This window comes from Opisthorchis viverrini (assembly GCF_000715545.1).
Source record: "Opisthorchis viverrini unplaced genomic scaffold opera_v5_381, whole genome shotgun sequence".
Lineage (NCBI taxonomy): Eukaryota > Metazoa > Platyhelminthes > Trematoda > Opisthorchiida > Opisthorchiidae > Opisthorchis > Opisthorchis viverrini.
The window spans coordinates 10043-31538 of NW_008752041.1; the positions used below are offsets into that span (position 1 = coordinate 10043).

At 42.7% G+C, this 21496-nt stretch overlaps 2 protein-coding genes across 2 annotated transcripts in view; one reads left to right on the top strand and one right to left on the bottom strand.

Annotated features, from left to right (window-relative positions):
* The window catches only part of T265_10572 (hypothetical protein), a gene marked incomplete at both ends in the record, with an annotated part of 26340 nt that extends 4949 nt beyond the window's left edge, over window positions 1–21391 (top strand). Inside the window, 2 exons of the mRNA XM_009176981.1 lie at window positions 10405–10487; window positions 21204–21391. Of these exons, the coding sequence (XP_009175245.1) occupies window positions 10405–10487; window positions 21204–21391 (271 nt within the window). The remainder of the gene's footprint in view (window positions 1–10404; window positions 10488–21203) is intronic.
* The window catches only part of T265_10571 (hypothetical protein), a gene marked incomplete at both ends in the record, with an annotated part of 30992 nt that continues 23477 nt past the window's right edge, over window positions 13982–21496 (bottom strand). Inside the window, 2 exons of the mRNA XM_009176982.1 lie at window positions 13982–14610; window positions 20713–20858. Of these exons, the coding sequence (XP_009175246.1) occupies window positions 14256–14610; window positions 20713–20858 (501 nt within the window). The remainder of the gene's footprint in view (window positions 14611–20712; window positions 20859–21496) is intronic.

The window sequence follows — 21496 nt, forward strand, 5'->3', positions numbered from 1 at the left end:
TTGGATGGTGTTCACTGCGTACGAGCTGGTGCATTACTTTGCTACGCCAGCAAGGCATCGGTGAGGACAAATTCAATTTCGGGTAAACCGGGCTTTCCTCAGTTCACGGACAAAGTCTACATGGGATACAAGGACTAAGTTAAGCTGCTTCTGAAAAATATCAAGTGTTATTCTGAACCACATAAAGACCAAAAACAAACTTATTTTTGAGTTGGCACAGTTTTCAGTGGGATATAGGGATGAACACGCACAATATCGTCGATTTTGGATGAATATGGAACTGAACTGAAACCCAATGAATGGGCAATGAAAAGAAAAATGACAACAGGAAGAAAACGAAAGTAGCAGTGCCTTAGAGAATTCAGGACAATGAGTAACCCATGTAGTCATCTCGGAATAAGCAACCGAATCGAATGTCCAAACAGAGTGATTCTAAGCATGAATTGCACTACATTTATATCGGAAGACCAATTCCATTAAGGGCTGCTGGAATGAACACATTTCTACAAGCACCAACAAATACAACATTGTGGCAAGCTACGCCCGAACGAAGATGCTTTTTTCACTCACAGGAACCACGTCGGAAAGTATGAAATTATCCGGAATAAACAACATGAGGTAGTCTTTCAGAAAGAACGTATTTGTCTGAAAATGAAGTAACTGGCCGGCCAACTGAAGTTTCTACCAAATCAGTACGTCAATTTCTCTGATAATGTAAAGACTCCACGAAAAACTCATCACGCGTCATCCTTTGAAAGCTACCTAATTTGAAAGCCAGTTATAAATCATACAAATGGATTTTCCCTGATAACGTGATCGCGAAGTCAGTTGGATGTACTTTTTTTATCTATCGATTAGTCCTAGTCCCAATACTCACTTGTATTACGGCTATCCTATACCTCTTTTAAAAATACACCAAGTCTCCTTGATGGGTATACTCAGTTGAAAAAAGCTTGGAACCGACTGACTAGTCATTGTTCTCGGAAAAGTTTGGTAACCGTCGGTAGATTTATTGCTGGACAACGTTTCGCTTTTGACAGAAAAACTTGGTCATGCCAAGTGACTAGGTTCTGTGGTTGGTCGAACCAATTAGCTAAGTCAAGCTAAATGTCGGTTGGGTGTCGGTCGATATTGCACCAAAACTGAGCGTAGCATTTTTCTCTTCTGAAAAGCTACTCGAGAGTTGGCTAAGTTCATCAGTCTTCGAATAACCTCCGATTTTTTGTGTGTTAGAGTGGGTGAACAAGTGTGTGGCCGATGTTTGGGTGCAGCCTAGGGTCTAGTGCTGCTGATTTGGTTCACCTGATGATTCCTCTTGAACGTCGCTTGAACTTTCTGCCCGCCAATATCCTTCTTAATTAACGCCTGATCATACCCACTGGGTATCCTATTTCTTGAAGTCTGTTGGCAATCTCGATTTGAGCTGCCGTTCCGTGGATCTCTTCTGTGCACAGCGCTCTGACTCAGCTAAACACCGATGAGACAGTACCGGCGTACAAATATTTTGGGTGTGCTGATGTTCAAATTAGATTGATGACATATCCTAATCAATGTAATCTGGCGTGGTCCCGTGTAGCTATACCTTCACAGATAAATGATATAACAAGGAATCGGCAACCGATTTATTCAAAAACTCTATTGATCATGAAAGTTTTGATGCCCCACACCTGTCGGTAAGTATGGTGCTCTTGTACGTTTTCGTTCTTCATCACTTAACACTATAGTTCGTTCCATCCGAACCTCCGAACGACACTCAAAAATCAGAACTAAACTGATCACAGCCCAGTTACTTGATATCTTGGGGGACCACTGAATGGATGAAGAATCGTATAGTATATTATGCTGAATTTCACTAAACTATCACTTGTCATATCGAGTGTAGTTCACACTCGCAGGGAAAATATGATTACTTCATAGTTTTATGCCTGCCAGACTGAAACATGTTGATAGATCATAAAAAGATCTTCTTGGCCGACATATACTGAAAACATTGAAAACAGAACATACACTAAGCTGAAATAATCCAGGAAACTGACCAGCACAGTACCTTTTGCTAGAAGCTGTGACCCAATTCTTGTGAAGAGCAGGGAACTCAACAAAACAGAATCTACCCCTTTCGGAAAGGTTCGGTAACAACCAATAAGCTTATTGCTGGACAAATTTTTGCTTTTGGAACAAAGTCGTTGTCAGGCCAAGTGACTAGGTTACGAAGCTGTTTGAGATTTAAGGTGGGAGGACAACCAATCAGCTGGCGCAATCTAAATTTCTGTTATGTGTCGATCGAGGGATTTTGTAGGCTAGGGTGTGACCAATTGTTAGGCCGATGGGGAAAGTAGCCTAAAGTCTAGTTCTTCTAGTTAAGTTCACGTGATGAACGTCGTTTGCACTTTCTACCGGTCTGTGTGGATGAGCTAGTGCTATGATAGATGTGTAAGAGAGACTCTGTGAACTTTGATCAGTTTGGGATTTCAACCCCGTTATTCCTAATGATTCTGCGTGAACTGGCAAACACACACCGTCATATGTCAACTCGGCTTGGGTAAAACCGCTTTCCATACGCTCGCCACTTCCACACCCTCCATGCTGTTCACGCTGTGATGCCTGGTAATTTCCATCGCCTCGGCTATCAGCCGCTGTGATGTGAATAGCACTTCCCGTCTTAAAACTTCCATATTGTCCGAATCTACTCTGTCCCGTGCCTGTACCGCCATCGCTGAGACTTTGACCAGCGTCTGGTATTCTTCCGCATCCGTTGAGGTTTGTGCATCCTCCTTTTATTCTCGCCAATTCTGCTGTGCAATTCCCTGACAGTTTGTCCTGTGTAAACCATAGTGCAATCATTTCAATGCGTTTTATACACAAATTCCCTCGTCCTTTCAACGGCAAGAAGGATCATTCACCTGTACCAAAACTGAGCGTATCGTTGTTACTAAAGCTAAGCTACTCGAGAGTTGGCTAAGTTCATCAGTCTTCGAATAACCTCCGATTTTGCTGCTTTATATGGAATGACTACTATGCCAATCCTTACTGCCCGCCAATATCCTTCTTAATTAACGCCTGATCATACCCACTGGGTATCCTATTTCTTGAAGTCTGTTGGCAATCTCGATTTGAGCTGCCGTTCCGTGGATCTCTTCTGTGCACAGCGCTCTGACTCAGCTAAACACCGATGAGACAGTACCGGCGTACAAATATTTTGGGTGTGCTGATGAGTTTAAGACGGTTCCTGTGTCTGCTGGTTTCTGGTAGATAGTAGTTTCTAATTTTCCACCATTCTTATGTGTCATACAGTCCAGAAAGGATAATGTCCCCGAGGAGGACTCTATCTCCATGCTAAAATTGATGTGTGGATTTGAACTACTAAGATAGTCGTGGAAGTTTTTCACGTCATCTCGTTTGATTACGACAGACGTGTCGTCCACATAACACCAAAAAAACTTTTGATGGACGATGATATTGGGCCAAGGCCATTTGTTCGAACTCCTCCATATAAATATTAGCTGAAACTGGGGATTTTGGAGATCCCATTGGAAGACCTTGTTCTTGTGAATGAACAATTTTGTCAAAAACAAACTGATCGAAATTCAAACACACTCTTATACCCTCAACCATTTCATCCAGCGAGAGCTGTGTCCATTTCTCAAGTGTCGTGTCTGCCAGCAACAACCTCTTAATTACCTCCAGAGCGCCTGTCCTAGGGATGTTTGTGTACTTTGAGATTACGTCAAAACTCACGAGGACTTCGTCCGTCTTCAAACGAAGCCCTGTGACCTTATTGGCAACGTCGTACGAATCCCAAGTAAGGGTGTTTGGTTTTCCTGTGGGTGATTTTAGTATACCAGCTAAGTATCTGGCTAGCTCATGTGGTGCCGAGCCTATACCATCCACTATTGGTCTTATCGGAACATCTGTCTTGTGAATTTTTGACAGTCCGTAGAGTCGTCGTTAAATCGCACTTTTTACGTACAACCGATGCTACTTACCTTGCCCTAAGTGGTTTATTACGGATCTTAAATATCTCCCAACTTCAACCTTACTCTTATTCATTGTTGAAGTAATACTGCTACCGGTAATTTATCGATAGGATCCATCGGCGATGTGTTACCTGACCTTTTGAAGACAGTCGCTCTTGTTCATCAACTACTGCGGCTTTATCTTTATCGGCCTTGGTAATGGCAATAATGTCTACCTATCTCAGTGTTTTCGCCGCTCTCCGCTCTGATGGTGCAATATTCGTAGCCTATTCACTTGCCTGACCAAGCTTTTGTGTCAAAAGCAGAAAGATGCCCAGCAATAAACCTACCGATTGTTATCAAACTTTTCCAGAAACTCCTTGATGGGTGTTCGAAAAACTCAATCCGTCTTGCCGTATCGCTGACTCCAGTGTGAATGTTACGCGATACGTCTAACTTTGTTGCTTGTTCTATGAATATGGTACCATAGTATAGTTTTAGCCTCTGGACAACTTCGGGGGATGATTAATACATGTTAAACAAGTCAGCTTCAATCGCAATTAGGTGTGTCAATGATAAGATCTACTAATTATACGAACAAGATATCTGTGTAGTCAAGCATTTAAAAGTGGGAAAGTGAGCCTGGAAATCACCGAACTTGACAGCCTGAAGTTCTCATTTTACTATGATTTTGATGGCCTCACTGATACACAGTCAGCGGTTTTCAAGATCATCTGACGCGTCGAACGAGTTTCCAGTTTTACCGATTAGGCACTTCGGTGGAATTTTGCCTTCTAAGCAGCTGATTCGTTCACCTACCTCTTCGCCCTTCGAAGTCGGTAGCTTGGCCCCGGCAAACTTGGTCTTGCCCATTGAATGTGTACACGAGTGAGCTGATTTTATCAGCTTTTGGAATATATAGCCACAGTACCACAGCCATCGGTAAGTTGTTCACAATAATTTGAAAGTTATCATAGCATCATTTGCTATCGCATTAACAGTGTAAACATTTTCGATGAAGTTTCATACATGTTAATAGATGGAAACCAGGCAGTTTGTTGGTGTTACTAATTGATGGAATCTCTAAAGTCACTAGAATGCTCACTCGTTCAACTATCACACTTGTAACGCGAAAAGTTTGTTGACAGCTGAAGTGGGCGAGGCCTCACTGGAGAGTAGAAAAGCAACTACTTTGGAGATCACCTTACGCTCTGACTAAATAGCCAATTCAACAACTATCTGTCTCAGCTCATGTACACTTGCTAGTTTATACATTTGCTTAGTATCAACATTTGGTTTGCAATCATTCGTTAAAACAACCATCCTACGTCACCAGTGGGCCTGTGGAAGATTCCACATCAGTCGTCATACTTTCGTCATTTGCTACGCGTCAGGCAGCTCCAGTTTGCTTTTTTATTCTGATTAAATTATTCTGGGTGGGGTCATGAAGACAAGCGCATCGGGGCACAGGAACCCTATCCTTTCATCAAAATTCTCTCGTAGCGTTCTCCAGACACCGTAAATATCCACTGAGAGCCAAAAGAATTGAACTAGATGCAAAAGCTCATCGCATCAAGCGTAATCAACGTTACAACGTCCTTGTTTTACCATTACCTTTAGAACAATCTAATATTACATGCTGGAGGCTTAGGCGAGGCAGCATTCCAGGATCTGTTTTTAAGTTGCAGGGGAGGAGAATCGTGATATTAAACAAGCATAGTCAATGTACCCTCACTTCTATTACAGAAGACAGGAATATTCGTAGACTAAACGGAGTTTCTTCTAAATAACGGACGAGGAATGAACAGTGATCAACATCTGGGACTCTAATGCACAGAATCGCACAATGAGTATTGCCACTTATTTGCGGGACACGAAGGAAAATGGAATATTTCAGTAGGTCTCAGCAGTAGATTATACCCCCACTCCGCCAACAGCTGCGCCTTACTTCGCAGAGTAAAAGTTATCGAATTAGCCAACTTGCCTTTGTCTTTTAAGCCTGCTTGAGAACCCACACTGTACAATAAGTTTAAATCTCAAAGCCCTTGTGGCACATCATCATCATACATTCACTTATAGTTCCATAAAACGTTCTGTGGAGAATTCGAGTTAAAATGGTCGAAATTCATTATCGGAGGGCTTTCATTGTGGCAGCATTCGAAAGTGGTCATTTCCGTTAGTTGGTACTTTTATACAAGTTCTTTGAAACATGTTCGTGTAATCCAAGGCTGAAAGTCGTCCCATCTGACTTGTAAGCAGTAGTCTCTTGGGCAAATAGTGGTAGTTTTATATTAATGCCTGGGGGTATATTTCACCCCAGTGGTGCTGGAAGATCGAACGGATTCAGAATCAAACTTATTGAACTCTCTAACAGGCGTATTGTTTATGTGAAAACGGAGAGGAATCAATGTGATGAATATCTGCCAATGTTTCACCTCGTAAATTACAACTGGGGGACCTTAGCCAATGAATAAGTGATGTTGTATGTTGGGGAAAGACACAAAACTCTCCCTGATTTAACACTAACCGCGCAAAGTGCTGAAATTCCGCTTCAAAAGTTCAATTAAATGAGAAATTTCCACTTACGCACATTGCCTTCGGATTGAGTTACAAATAGTAGAATGGGAATAAGAAGGTAACCACATTGGAGCATCCTGATTTCCAGTGGGATTTAAAACGTTAAGCTCATCAGTTATCAACAGAGGCGCTACATTTATGGTTTCACTTACCCTACCAGCCATACGATTGGCTGAAACCCACAACGGATAAATGGAGACGATTTGGTGTCCGATGATTATGTTACAAAATAGCAACACAGGTATTCTTACATGAATGTAACGTAATAAACTAAGAATTACTCACGTACTCAGGTGGGCGCACCCATTTCGTGTCTTTCAGACTGATAATAGGGAATAGAGAACGTCAGTTCGTCGGAAATATTCGTGAAGATCGGTGGTATGTGACATAAGAGCAGTTTTGTTAGCATGTCTGAGTCCGACATCTTTATGATGAAATGGACTTCGTATGCCAGAGTTTCCGAGATCTACTCGAGTTTCTACCCATCTGGCAATGTGAATCAATTTCGGGATACCACGTAAAGAAAATGTGGCATTATTGGTTTCCGTAATAGGCGTGTTCCAAGTTTACAATAAAGTCTGGAAAAGCGTGTACGCATACATAAATCAAAGGTTATTACTTTCGAAATAAGGCACAATTTCGTCATCGATAAGCCTTTCTACCACTGTAGACTACAGATGTAAGAATTATTGATTTGTAATTCAGTAGACCTTGTCTAGCTCCCCCAAAACACAACTTACACTGCTGCCGTTTTCTACTGTAACGGTAACTGACCATCGTCTTCAAAGAGCATCAGAGAGTAATGTTTCCAGATGCTTCGGGAAGTGGCGAGGAAGCTCATCTAAGCTCGTGACGTTTTTAGCACTCAAGAACAAAAGAACTTCTTCTACAGCTTTGGAGGTGATGTGAAAATCGCCCCACACCGCTGGAATTCTTCCCTCCCCAGGTTGTCTTACTTGGCAGAAACCTACACCCACTGCCCACTATAGTACCCATGGTCTCAGTTTGTCATCTTCAGTCACGGAATCAGAATCTGTTCATAGATTTCCCTTTCCTTGTTCGCCAGTTTTGGAGTATCCAGTGAGAAAAAATGTCACCAGTTCTTCATATGGTTTCTGAATCAGATTTCAAATCTTGGAAAAGAGATTTATACATACTTTTACAATCAGCATAGTCGGGAGTGGCCCCACAGCCGTTTATGCTCTTCAATCGTTGCGGAATATCGGAGCCTGTCTAAGAAGCAGCCTCTGTCGGGTGGCGTCTCCTCGACAAGGACCTTATTCTCTCGATTAGTTTCTATAATCCGTTGGTTGCAGAGTATTACATTGTGTCAAAGTTCTGACCCAGTGGAGTCAGTTAATCAAGTTTGGCCGATCTTTGTTTGAACCCCACCAGATCGGAAAACAACAATCACGCGCGTTATTGAGTGCTGGTAACCTTTAGCGTATTTTCTCCTTGTGAATAGCCATAGGTTTCAATTGCACCAGGCAACATATATGGTCCTCCGCAATGTAAAATATTAAATCAAAAACATTTGGTGTTCATCTTGTTTGCACTCTTGTCTGTTCAATATACTGGAAGACGTTACATGATGGTGTTCTCTATTAAGGTTCATCTCTAAAAGCTTTAATGGACATCGAAGTAGAGTTTCAGCAGAAGACAATTACAGAAGACTGGAAGTCATCTAGACAACGCACTCTGTATTTGGCGCCAAATTTTGAATTTCTTCTAGCACCGAAGAAGTTGGGCTGCCCCAGACCGGAAAGATGACCTTAGTCCCAATGTGTGTTTTCAAAACACTTTATCTTCCTTCAAATTCACACTGGATTCGGGCACGTTCTGTGCAACTAAAGCTTTAGTTCATCCCTACTAGCACAACTAATTCAGAGAATGTTGGTAGTATGAGGAGAAATTTCTCTTACAAATAAAATCAACCTGCGCCGAAAAGCCTGAAAGAACTGTTTGGCTATTTGTTCCCTATTGGGAATCATCAGGATTGCGCATCTCACATACCTTCAGGGAGATACAGGTTCAACTTTCGGACTCACTGAAGACAACCCGTGCGGCTATGAGCGGCTGATCAACAGTGTGGTAAACTCGCACTTAGAAAGTCAACGCGTAACCACGTGATGTGACCTTGCATATGACTGCACGCTGACCGGTAGAGCGTTCTACAGACTGAATGCGGTGTCCCAATGTTCATCACATACATATGGCACTGCATTAAAGTGCAGCATGCGTCCTCTAAAGAATGATTCACTGTAAAAGCTCCCAGTGATATTTCATAACTGGTCTGTTGAGCCGTCTTCTACTATCCCAGCAGGCTACGACTTTCTTTCTTTTGCCATTCAGTAACGTTTGTCGTAAATATGCTGTGCTTCGAATAAGAATAGTTTGTCGTTCAGATTTGCAACCTCAGCCACCGGGTGGTAACTGTTCTGGAACTATCCTGCAGGACGCTCGAAAATCAGCTTCCAGCGAACCTGAATTAGTCCACTAACAGCAACTCGTGACCACTGTTTCAGTCCTTACCCTATTCGTTCTGGTTTTGGTTTCGTCAGAAAGTAGTTTATTTGTGTCGAGCAACCACTCACTGTATTGTGAGTCTTTGTTGAGTACTGACCACATGCAAAGGTCACCCCCCTAATTACATTCACATAAATTTCCAGTGGCCAGTATCTCCACTTTTCAGTGTATTCCTATGCCTTAATTGGAAGACAAACCGAGGCCGATTGTATCATGAATTCGGCTACAGTTGCTTCTCAGTCAACAGGCGTCGATACCAGAATGCATCCTTACTATATTTGGCCAATCTGTTGCTTTCACGCTGTGGATTAACTCACCACAGGCTGTGTGCGAACGTCCAATTATATCCGTATGTGTTGCTGAGGTAACCTGAACTGACACATTATTCACACGAGTTCACGTGACCCTACCCTCCACAATTGGGGCTACTCGACCTAACCGGGTCATATATCAAACGATATCAGCGTCAACAGTTTCAATAATTTCAGCTCACATCTTCACACAAACCGCACAAGCGATAACTACTACACAGCACGCACGCGAACGACAAGTTGGATAAACAAAGCCCTGGATTGCGATCTGTACTGCCTAGCTGTACGCATGTGTGCGTGTGCTTGAATTTTCCTATAGGAAGGCGCTAATGTATCCAAGTCTTTGTGATCACTAAAAGCCGTGATCACCCCGAAGCCGTTCGCGCATAACCAATGGGAGAAACTTTCAGTGGTCGTGTTAGCAAGGGCTAAATTTGGAATTAAGCCGCTTACTCCTATACCTCCGCCCCAGTTATAAGGCAAAAATGCAGGTCATTTGCGGTTCAAAGGCATCTGGTTTGTTTTGTGAATTTTCGTCGCCGGCGTGCAAAATGAAGAGCATGATTACACTCTGATCGACCAGCAGTCACGTCTTTAATAAGATGTATTACGGATTCACCCTCAGTATTTTTAGTAAAGAAGTTGTTGCTGTTGTTGTTAAATCGTTGTCAGTGAACAACCAGGAGCTTTGTAATGCACTACTCGTAAGGTTGCTGAAAATCCGTCGACATCCCACGACCAGTTTTGCCCCTTTTGGGGCTCATCAGGTAGGCGCAGTCCCCGAGTTTCCGTCAAGCTGATGTTCTAGTTGAAACAAATTGCACGAACTTAGCGAATATACACTCGTTTGCAAACTAATTTTGTTCCTTCGTTGCCTGGAAACATCACAAACGAGAGATTCAGCTGAGTTCCAGGTGAATCTCTCAAAAAAACAAATTAGTTTGCAAATGAGTGTGCATTCGCCAACCAGGAGCTTTCTTCAAATGTTTTGGAGTCTACCAAGGGTGTCTCATTCTTCACTTATTTTTCTACTTCAGAACTGATGAGGTTATGGGAAAGCGTACTCTAAAACTCAAGTCCGTGGAATCGAAAATTTTGCGGATGGCACAGATCGGCACTGGTTATTTGGATGAAATTTTCGCTATAAGGTTTTGAAAGTCCAAAATGGTGAGTGAGCATAAGAATTTCTGGCTCTCTACAAGACAGGTGACCTTTCGAAGGGTTTTGACACGTTCATCTGTCGTATTCGTTTTTCTTAGGTTTCGCTTGGCAGCTGTCAAGGTCACTTCACGCGATTTGTGTCAGTTCATCCAGATTTTATGGTTTGCTGAACAGTTGCCCGCAATCCATTGGTCACCGGGGGAACCAAGACTCATTCTTTGGTACACGCAACTCAAATCCGTGACCAAAAAGCATCTCCTACACCCCCTCCTCATTCATTCACTCAACACTCATTTTTTTACAAACACGGCTGACAAGTGTCACGTGATGCTCTGATGTTCACGTTTATCTTTCCATCATTACGAGCTTTTGATAGGCAATCATCTGAAGACCAAGACTTGTTCACGAATTAATTGATCCTGTTGCAAAATTGAACACAAACGATATGCTTTATGAAGACCGCAAAGCACCGGGGTGTAAATTCAACATGTTGCGAAAAGAGATAGGTTGAAATTTGGTAGGCGTGAAGCCCTCAGGAGTGGAAAATACTCGGAGAAGACTGAGGATTTCACTCGCATGTCATCTTTAGGTTTTCAAAGTTTATATGTAGGNTTTCTCTTCACAGACATTATTGCATACCTAAAGACAACATCGTCAGCTCCCAGAGTTGTGCACCCTGTGAGTCACCAGGCTTTAGTGTTCTAAAATGACGCATCGAGTGGTAGGTGGTCTTCGATGCCACAAGCACGGTACTCTACTGAAAGAGATGCGGTTTTACGCTGAATTGATGGATGACGCCGGTAACTTGATGACAAACAGGTACTGGCGCTGGCGTTAACTGTCTTGCCGTTATGTCTAGGCTTACTGATGGCTTGTGACAGGCCTCTGAGTGTTCGTCCGATGATCTTGTTCACTTGTGTTCATGTCGGTGATATGGACCTGCACACAGAACCCCATTAGGCTTGCGTAAACCCTCTGTGAAGCCTTAATGTGCGCAGGCGTCCAGAGTCTGACTACTATTGACTGGAGAATCCGATTTGAACTCCAGCCTTGCATAGGCCGTTATGAAAGACTTTTCCTAGCCCACCTGAATACATGCTAAGACCAAATTTGGCTGGAAATCAAAGTGCGTGGTTTTCCACAACTTCCGAACAAGATAAGACCAGTACACCAGTTAGGAGAAGACCAAATCTACAGGAAATTCCATTGTGGTGATTTGGAGCGGGAAATACCAAAGCACGAATTCCGGACTTACGGACAACCAGGGTGATTACCAGTCAGAAGAGTGTTGTCGATTCAACCGTTGGCTGTACTTACTATTTTACAGTTATCTTGCTCACATTTAATCTGTTCACGCGCGAATGCGACCCAAGAAAACAAACAAACCGTGAAACTACATGTCAAATCTGCTTTCTGATATGCTTCTTAAATGTGCCGAAGAGGTGATATTTTTTAAAGATGGCTCCCTGGCTGTAGGTCGAGTGCTGCGTGCCAGTGACGTTTGGTCTCACGGAAGCCAATAAAAAGTACCGCTTGATTAAAAACTATGACTTGACTAACATTGATACACTTAAGTAAGACAAAGCAACTAAAGCAGAAATGCCAACTGGCGACAGAAAATTCTGTTGGGAACAGATTTGATCGAAATTCAACCAGACATCTGTTGATTCAATGTGAATGTGTCGTAATCTTAAAAGTTAATGTCCGGCGAAGAAGTCTAATTAAACATCCGCCTTTAAGTATTTATCACCGTCCGCCTGCCTACATTTTTGCGTGCAAGACGGTGGAATGGTGAGGCGTTATCCTGAGATATACGATGAGTGGGACACATACACTGCAGCAAACGACAGCGTTTCTGAATGAAACGCTTCTTCTCACAATTCGTGGCTACCAGGAAAAAGGAAGACCAGACTTTTTAAGCGAAAGAATAAAGCTACGTAAGTATTCATGCGGAAGCTTTTAAGGATGTCACGACTAGGTAGCCGGAAGTATTAAATTTCACATTTCAGTGAAGTAAGTGCATTTTAGTTGCGGTTTATGCATAGAGGATTTAGTGAAAGTTACGGCCTGCCTTCTCCTTAGGATAACATGTTTCAGTAACCATATTCCGATGAGTTACGTGTCAGTGAGTAGTATCCTAGAAAATTATGAAGATATGTCGAAAAAATGCACTGCAATTCCCGGCAATTTCAACGTCTGTTATAACGGATTCGGGCTATTTGCACCGATTACGGTGAAAAACTACATTGAATTTAGTATTTTTTGGTAGGAGACTAAACTCATACCTTCCAATGAAGGCCCCTAGAACCAACGTGGTTCCTCCCTAAGTTTAATACCAGTCCTCCAGCGTCCTTCTTCAGGCATAAGGAAAATGGGGAGGAGGACTGCATTGTAAAGCTTAAATAGTTCGTCTTGTTGGACATCATGCCTGGAAAAAAAGAACCAGACGCTAGAAAAACTCATTTTTCCTTCCGGTACTAAAGCTCACATTTTGTACATCCAGCCAACAGATAAACTTTAACTGTTGCACTCCAGTGAACTTACTTGCCACCGTGGAGCTTACAAAATCACAAGGATGCCAGCACCAAACCCAGCGTCATAGAAGACCTTTTTGGTTGGTTGGCAGCGGTTCATTAGTGCTTCCTCGAAACACACAGGGCACCAAAGCCCTAGCGCCACAGCACTTCCCGTTCTGTCAGAAATCAGTTGGAAAACATCACAGCAGACAAAAATCAGGGCGCCGACTATTGCAAAATCAGCCACCATTCGCACTCAGGATAGTGAGATAACATTACTCCTAAAAGTAATCTCTAGTACCACTTTCCGATCCCGACTCCGTTAATGAAATCGGTTACTTTGGTAAAAGTAAAAGTGGTTCACGACTAATGCACCCATTTGCATATCAATTTGGTCTTCAGGGGAGACTCAAATAAACTCTGGTTTAAACATTACTCCTAAAAGTAATCTCTAGTACCACTTTCCGATCCCGACTCCGTTAATGAAATCGGTTACTTTGGTAAAAGTAAAAGTGGTTCACGACTAATGCACCCATTTGCATATCAATTTGGTCTTCAGGGGAGACTCAAATAAATCTCTGGTTTATGATTAAAAAAAAATGAAAGATTCAGTTAAATCTCCGGTGAAAACCAAACTGATATACGAATGAGTGTATCTGCCAAAATCTGTCCAATTTGGCTGAAGTAGGGTATAAGGTTGACGGAAACTTGGGGACCATGCCTACCAGATGTGCCACAAGAATGGCGAAAACGGTCGTGGTCTGTTGAAGTCTTCAGCAACGTTGTGACAGTTTAATTTATTGAAAATAGTGTCACTGTGTACGATACACTCTGCAGGATCCGAAGATTGGCAGGTTAAGTCATGTATACCATTATAAAAATGGCATGTACCGAAACCCCATCCCCGGTGAAGAAAACAAATGCTTCAAACGAGCATGGCAATACTTGATACTTCTTGTATGCATTTGAAAAATATGTATACATTTGAAAAAATCATATTCAAAAAGGCTTTGATTTGTCCAAGAAGAAGCAAAAGTATCAGCAATGAGAAGTGAACTAAAATCAAGGCAAATGACACTAAAACCTAACATATCCCGACATATCCAGACTGATTCGTCACATTTAATGAGGAGCTTCGTCTTCGGATGGAATGATTTACATAAGGGACCGGATAGCGACTTGAGCTCTAAACTTGGCGTCATCTATTTGGTTTACGTAGGGATCATCAATTTTTCACTTTCGTTGATGTTTTGGGCTTCGGAATCCATACTTTTTGGCGTTTCCTCTGTTTTTTCATACTCATCTTCACCGGGCAACACAAGGGAGTCGTATTCAGAATGCCGGTCTGAAAGTGCTTCGTACATTGTATCTTGTATTGAGCAACCAGCAGGACTTTTTGGTATTGTATCCCAGTCAGCCTCTTTCGGAAGCGTTGGATATAACAATGGAAATGATGTTGGACCGGGTTGGATGGTGTAAAGAGCGTTTGAAACACTTCCTTTACAGGAATCCATATTGTTTGGTCTGCTATACCTCTTCGGTTGATGGTGGTAGGGTTCCGGAAGCCTGCAACAAAGAAGAAACATGATAAGGAGCTGATATTGCTCATCACCCTGTACACATACACCCGCTTACATACACTTAATTAAGTCAAGTCAATTTATCAGTTATAAACAGTGCACCATATGCACCTTGGTTAAGGCTGCTACAGTTTCAGTCACCGGATCACATATACTCACCTCAATAATGAGTGTTCACTATGGAATCTGCCGCTGCGAAATCAGTGTAATGCGACGACAAACTGCGCATGTTGCGACCCTAGCAGAATTCGTCCGGAAGGGAATATTCTAGCTAGAGCCAAACTTGCGCAGAGGGTGCTAAAACACTCATACGCACAAAATGGTGGGCTGTATATTTTCACAACGATCGCTTTAACGCCATGCTGCAGCAGTGTGCGCACCCATTCAAATCCCGAGCCGACGATGTCACCCCGAGTGTCGATGAAACGTTTGCAATCCAGTTGTCAAGTTCGGCGAATAGACCAATAGGCAATTAGAAAAAGTGTCAGTTTGTTAGGACATTGCAAAGCCGAAGAGGGGTCTGAATGCAGCTTCAGTGAATCGCTACAACTCAGATTGTTTTGTGCTGTCTGGCTATCCGGCCAAAACACAATTTTGGCTGGATAAAAGTCGATTAGGTGTGAGCTCAAATCTGGTCACTGTCTCATCCAGCAATGCTACGAATTCCGATAGGCTTCTCCGGATCTTGAGCGCCTTGCCTGAATATCTATTAAATCAAAAGTCATTTTTCCCGGTACTTTAAATTTCGTTCTTCCACTGTATATCAGTGGCCTATCAAATCGACCCTATGCCGCACAACACAGCAATTCGGGTGTTGTCGCAACCTGATCACAAATTTGTGGGACAAACCATGTAAGTACATGTGACTGCGCGGTGGGAGTGACCGAACTTGTCAAGACCATACGACAAATGCCCCTGAAGGGACCAAGCTAAGGTTTCTCCACAGAGCGAATTAATGAAAAACCAACTAGGTATACTTTTAGAGAATAATGTTGTGCTACTGTTGGCAACGTAATACCTTTCTTGACTGGTTCGAAGCGTATATCGTAAATCAGCTAGAATATTCCTCCGATCGATGTTGTAAAATTAGACATGAAGATGCATTTTCGTCGTGCCCGGATGCTTTTGTCAATGCCACTTAAGTGGTTGCCAAATCAAGTTGTCACTGATCAAGTTTATTACATTCATCCTCATTTCCTGAAGACATCCACCAGCACCACAAAATGACCCAGTGTGTTCAGTTAAGTATTGGGGAATGTCCAGCTATACATATCAATACATTTCCTTGAAGCTGCGAAGAATTTTCTCCCTTCACTTAGCAGTGTTCAGTTAGAGGCATTCCTCGTTTGACAACAGAGGTAACTGTCTCCAGTGCCACATTGTCCGGGTTTGAAACACCAACAGAAATCCAACCTCACGCAGCTACTAAAGTGATAATATCTTAAATATTTTCAGTGATGTAATGCTGCGTAAGAATTCGTCATATTTCAAATTAACCGACTCAGATACACGTGATAGAAGACATTCGGTACTCACAAGATCCCAACCTTGATTACTCAAGTGATGGGGTGAAATAGACGTGCTTAGTTACACTTTTACCCGATGTACGCCGCTGTGGCGAGAATCCGCTCTTAAGCATTCTTAGCTGTTTCTCCAAACTACGCGTTCGCTTGAGCCAAGCCTAGATATTGGACATGTGGCACGTGACTCTCCAGTGCAACAGAACACACAGTGCTGTTGGCTCCAAAGCCGGTCAATTCTTCATCTTCGAGTTGCACATGTGATGGCATGTTGAAAAGACTAACCCAAAGACGCACATAATGAAATTACTTGGTTTTCTATAGAGGAGAACGTTGTTAGCACATGTAGCATAGATAATCGTTTGTTTCTTTGCTAAGCTGGGCAATGTGACTGCAAACGTTTCATCACCAATCGAGGTGACATCATCAGTGCCCAGTCAGGGAGCGTAGTGGAGCGTGGCGATGGGTCGGTGGTTGGTCACCGGTGATGCCACTTCGATTGATAGTGGAACATTCATAATCAAATTGCTCAGCTCAGCAGACATACAAACGATCATTACTTGGTTTGCGATTTCTGTAAAATGTGTTTTGAACTTGGAGCAGGCAAACCTTTGGGAAAACGTGCTTGCTGGAGGAAAAGTGGGGCTGATTGATTTTTCAAAAATCACTCCAGAAGGTAGTTTGGACAAAACATGTTGCGAAAAATGGTCCGAAGTGCAAATGTGGGTATTTTATCTTCAGAGTCCTACGATTCAATTCAGTCTTTGAAAAACGAACTAAAGGTGGCCTCCCCCGTGAAGTTGTCTACTCAGAGGGAGACAACTGCGACACCAATGTTCGCATAACCTCAAAAAAGCAGGCGCACACAAGATTTTTGTTCAGTCGTTTATTTTGCTAACACAGCGGAGTAAAGTTGTGCACATTTTTGGTGAATTGTGCAGCAATAGCTAAGTCAGCACTTCGTTCGTCAACTGATAGCAAAAACTTTCTGTTCGAGTTTGAATGTGGTGAATATCAGTCACATTCGAGCAGACACCAACATAACCAAATATGAACATATTGTCTGGTTGAGCAATTCGTTTGCTGGTGGTACTTTCTTCCTGGCGTAAATGGGTTGGTAACAAGGAAATCAATGACACCATTTCTAAAAGGTACCCACAAGTTCATCGATTTGTTGTGCTGGACGGCGCACCTAACCAGATTTGACCTGACTAACATGTATCTCATCCAACGATAAGGCTGCCAAAATTCATTTGATTTCAAAACTGACGACCGTTCTACGCATGTGAAAAAAATGGACCGGCTGATTTCAGTTGGATATGCCGTTTTTTTTTGGTTGACAAATTGGCCGATTTCGTACTGCATGCGTTTGATTAGCGCCCACCTAACGAGATATGTTCACTGCATTCACGTAGGCCAATACGGATGAAGGGCTACGAATTGATGCTCAGTTATGTGGTTGATGTTATCTTCTAGTAAGAGAAAGGGGCTTTTCAGCGCCGGTCCTTCTGTGTCTGAAAATTTGGAGAAAATCTGTCGCCAAAATCCAACAGAACAAGGCAAGAAAGAATGAAGTTTGTTAAAAGCATGATTTTGAACAATCCACAAAGTAGAACGCCCGAATTGTGTTGGCTGCACGAATAAAACGCCTAAATTTTAGCTACGAATGGAGTCGGCCTGTTTGATAAACTGTGGGCGACTAATCGTTCCATTCGGTTTCCATACATTTTTCATTAGTAGGCTTTTTCTCTTAAGGATTGTGCTAAGAGTTTGCTGGTATCTACCACAGTTTTTACCACTGTATTTGCAGTAAACACTGTTGATGTGTTACTATCCAACGTGACGGTTGTGCCACAAATCACACTTTGACCTTGCCAAGGGTGTCTTAGCCACGGAGTGAGTAAATTGTATGCATCATTCAGGAAATCACATTTTGCACAAAAGTTCAGGGACAAATACTGTGAGTGCGACAGACTAGAGCCGACGAAGCACAGTAAGCAACCGTTTTCTGCCTCTTATTATCCTGTCTACTAGGCAATAAATAATTAGGAAGGTTTAATTCAGCATCTCTATCGTGAAAACCAATTTTCGTCCTTTTACGATGTATATGTTACTGGAAAAAAGCGATTGACCGTAAACGATCTGTGCGTCATATTTTCCGAACCAAAACAGTCATCGAAAGAATGACATGCCGTATCGGTATTCATAGCAAGTGAGTAAGAGAACAAGATATCCCGAAAATATAAAGTAGGAGTTTGCCCTCGTTAATAAACTGGTTCATAATATCGATATTTGCATTTAGGGTTAGTTGGCTGTAATATTCGCAACTTAGTATTTATGTTCTCCATCAATAATGACGCTACACCACATTTAATTCAATGTCATTGCTGACAAAACACAGTCTAATGAGAAGAGCTATCACAAGGCTGTTTATTGCATGGAATCAACGCAGGAGACCGCGTGACGGAAGAGGGTACTTCAACTTTTCTGTGGCACGTGATGCCTCGACTACAGGGGAGTACAGACACATGATACACAAGTCAACTTAATCGATTTAGATTGGTATGAGGTTAGAGATAACTGAAAGCGCAGAGCTATCTAACTGATGCTTCGAAGAATGAAGTTGAGCATGGTTTTCATGTCGATGGGGATCTCAACCACTGAGTTAGCGCGTTGTTCTAAGCTTGAGATCTTGTCCCGAAGTTGTGCGTTGCCTATCTTGTCTTCTAATCAAAACCTGTTTCAGCAGGTCAAGCACGACAGAGCAACCCATCGTTTGACAACTGAAGCACAGCCGAAGGAAGTCGCTGATTAAATAACATGCACTGAATTTGCTGCGAAGAGCATTAGCCGCACTTCAATCTTCCTAATACGATAGACTATTACGTGTTCAGTGACTCGGAGGCGCTGATAGCTAAACGCAATTGGCTCTTTAGCTTGAGCGCACAATGGCCGAACTTCACAACTACGCAATCAGAGCAACCGACAGACTAATGTCACATCAGCCCCGGAGACACCCAAGTTTAAGGGAATTATGACGGGCTTTGGCAGTCCTACCAAACAGTTCATCCGCAGTTCTGCCACCCAACAGTCTGCTATATCCTGTTGTTCTCATATCATGATAGGCTTTGGCGGAGCACCGACCTAGCCTTGCCAGAACGCTTCGTGTAAGGCGTATTCTGAATCGCTTGAGGCAACCATTTGGATCCCGTATATTTTGTGCCCACATGGAAGCTGGAACAAGTGGTACGATATCAGCTGCATAGTTAAGATTTTTAAACTATTCTCCACACCGACGGTAGTGGACAGTGAAAGGGTTCCCCTGAGAATAAAGTTAATTACTAAAGTCAAAAGGGAAGATAATAAACAACAGTACTGGAGAACAGCACTTTTGATGAACGCAAGAGGACATTCTCTGTAGACACTCAGGCGCCCATTGTTTTCAAAGTTTAAGGCTAGAGAATGGTAACAAAGAAGCAAGGAACGTATATAAGGGGAAGACATATAAGGGGAAGCCGCAAGTAGCCCAATCGAATAAAGCAAAAGTAAAGTTTAGACCAAAGATGATGATAATTATTGGTGTTCCAGACGTTTACTCAAGATAACTATATGGTCAGTACACCCACAACCTAGACAGAATCCTGCTTTGTTTCCAGGACTCTGCCTGTGATGAGTGCTGATAAGTTCATTCGGGATAATGTTCGTTGGAAGCGTGAACAATCAGACTAATAACCCAATGTTGTCAACATTCACATCTGACAGATCCTTCTAAGATGGAGGTAAATGTTCATCATTTCCCTGCCTTCTTTCATTTTCCAAACGTTGTGACCGAGTTCTGTCAAAATGTGTATGAGCCCACTCTCTTCGAAATTAGAAGAATTAGAGGTAGAGGTTCAGAACTGGATGTTTTGTTCCCAAATTCCGTTTGTGACTTCAATTCCAGTTGAAAGCCAGCAGTCTATATTTTACTATAGAGGCGATAATATTGGTCGTCACGCTAAGCAGTTAAGGTCAGCTAAATTGTTATTGGATTTGCTTCACTTGTCGAAGCACGGGACGTAACTTCCAGTAAATTTTTGGATCTTTTCCTCTGCGATTGCTTGAGTAACTGGCAGTTTTCACGGCCACTGCCAGGAGTGTTTTCCAATGTTTTTCGGTTCTTAGGCTGACCCTTCCGACCGCTTCTCTGGGTAATTCTTAGGTCTGCAAGACAGAGTGAATTAATCTTGATAGCTGTTTTTTATTACGCTGTTCAACTTCTAGAGACACTCATCAGCAATCGCCCAACAAAAGCTGGTCTCCCATGATCATTCAGGGGTTTAATGAATAGCAGACGTTTGGCCGCGAACTAAAAGCCAGATGAAAATCTTTCTGACATAGAGTGACTACCAGTGGGAGTTTTCTGTTGCCATTCATTTACAAGTCAATCAGTCAGTCTGCTCACTGCACATTGCATCTAAAGAATCCAAAAAGTAGAAATATACTGGAACATGAAGTGCTGACTAACTCATAAACGTGTTTCTCCTCAGTCGCAGGAGAAACACACTGACTAAACACATGGAACTCACGGTCGCATGGGTAACATCTCCGGTTTGATGCGACGGCGCCAGTGAAACACACAGCAGATGACGACTCCAATTAGCGTCAAGAATAGGATCAGAAACAGAACACCGAATGCCACAATCCACCAGTAACCGGTACTTGAAGCGTCGTCCTGTCAAAAAAAGGATGGGTAGCTGACGGGATGGGATAGCAATAAAACTCATGGACTCTATGTGATGATCACATTGGACAATCCGAACCCCCAACCAAGGACACATGCTCCATGCCAAAAGAGCCGGTGACAGTATCACGAAGGTGACAACAACGGCAAAACAATGATAAGGTGGAAGGAGACGAGCCACTGTGAGGGAATGCAACCGGCGCTTACCTTGACCAAAGCAATATTCAGTTTGTACATTTCAGCAACAACTAATTTTCACTACACAATAGAAAACACATCGTCATCAGCGACAAACTACAACAGAGGCACATAGTACATACTTTATTGCACTCTCAGAAAGTGTTCCTGTGAAGAATGGAGGGAAAGGAGGCAATGCCAAACTCATGTCCCTTCAGAAGAACAAAGTGCTTTGCTTGGAGGACGACATCAGAGTAGGCAAATCTGAAACGCCACCAGTGCAACTGAACGAAGGAGGGGTCACAACTGATGTGGACTCCAGTAGTCTCGTGGAGCATAAAGACTAAAGATGTGGGAGAAGACAGTGCGAAGTGCTATTGAAGAATGACCATGGAGAATAGTTCCTTGCTCAAATGAGCTTAGAAAGTTTGCCCAACCGTGGAGGGTACAGC